General features: G+C 49.3%; 1 protein-coding gene across 1 annotated transcript in view; it reads right to left on the bottom strand.

Moving 5' to 3' along the window:
- LOC119428711 (protein-tyrosine kinase 2-beta-like) overlaps positions 1 to 484 on the bottom strand; it is a 24,421-nt gene extending 23,937 nt beyond the window's left edge. Inside the window, exon 1 of the mRNA XM_037696384.1 lies at positions 281 to 484. Within this exon, the coding sequence (XP_037552312.1) occupies positions 281 to 484 (204 nt within the window). The remainder of the gene's footprint in view (positions 1 to 280) is intronic.
- Between the last annotated feature and the right edge of the window lie 470 nt (positions 485 to 954).

Genomic DNA, 954 nt, shown 5'->3' with positions numbered 1-954 from the left:
CTGGACATGTCCAAACCACTGTCCCTCCTCTGGACATGTCCAAACCATCTCAGTGTGTCCTCTCTAACTTTATCTCCCAGTTGGTCAACCTGTGCTGTACCTCTGATGATCTCATTCCTGATCTTATCCATCCTTGTCACTCCTAAGGAGAACCTCAACATCTTAATTTCTGACACTTCCAGTTCTGTCTCCTGCCTTTTTGTCCATGTCTCTGTCTCCTGTAACTGTGGTCAGACGATGTGATAAAGGTACAGTTAGTGAATAAGACAGGTATGAGCACCTTGACGGTCCAGCCCTCTTCACACCGGACCAGTTTGAAGTTCTTGCCCAGGTTGGCGCTGTTGCTAAGGAAACACACTTTGATGATCTTCCCTTGCAGGGTGTTATCCCTGCTCGCTATCATCGTGGGGGACTTGTTGGGAGGATCCGACTGGCCGGTGGGCGACACTCTCTGCCAGAGCAGGGTTCTGCTGTCCCCCGACATCACACAGAGCAGTACTCTACAGAGAGACGCCAATGACCGTCGTCCTCAACTCAAAGGGCCACATCAGAGCTGTAAGTACCAGAGTTGGACACAACCATTGCAAGACGGTGAGTTATCAAACGACAAACGGTGCAGCTGTGTTCTTTGGACACTCACCTGAGTCCTGATGATCCAAAATCGTCTCCAAGCCTTTAAAAGTGACCACGACCTGATCCCGGTGACGCCAACGGTCACATTTCTTTATAAAGAGCCGTTTGTTGAGCTGAGCAGGAGCAAGTCATCCGGAGTGTTGAAGCAGAAGACCGCGAGCTACGAAAAGAGGAAACGTTCTGCCACGTGAATGAGGAAGTAAGAAGAGCAGCTACAGAAAAACTGACAGACTGATGAAACCACTCGATCAGCGACTCTTTCACATGGCGTGGCACAATCTTTGATCAAGTGTGCAACAAACTTTCACTGCTCATAAAACC

Source organism: Nematolebias whitei, chromosome 23, assembly GCF_014905685.2.
Source record: "Nematolebias whitei isolate Nwh7 chromosome 23, NemWhi1, whole genome shotgun sequence".
Classification (NCBI taxonomy): domain Eukaryota; kingdom Metazoa; phylum Chordata; class Actinopteri; order Cyprinodontiformes; family Rivulidae; genus Nematolebias; species Nematolebias whitei.
This window is presented reverse-complemented; position numbering and strand designations above follow the sequence as displayed.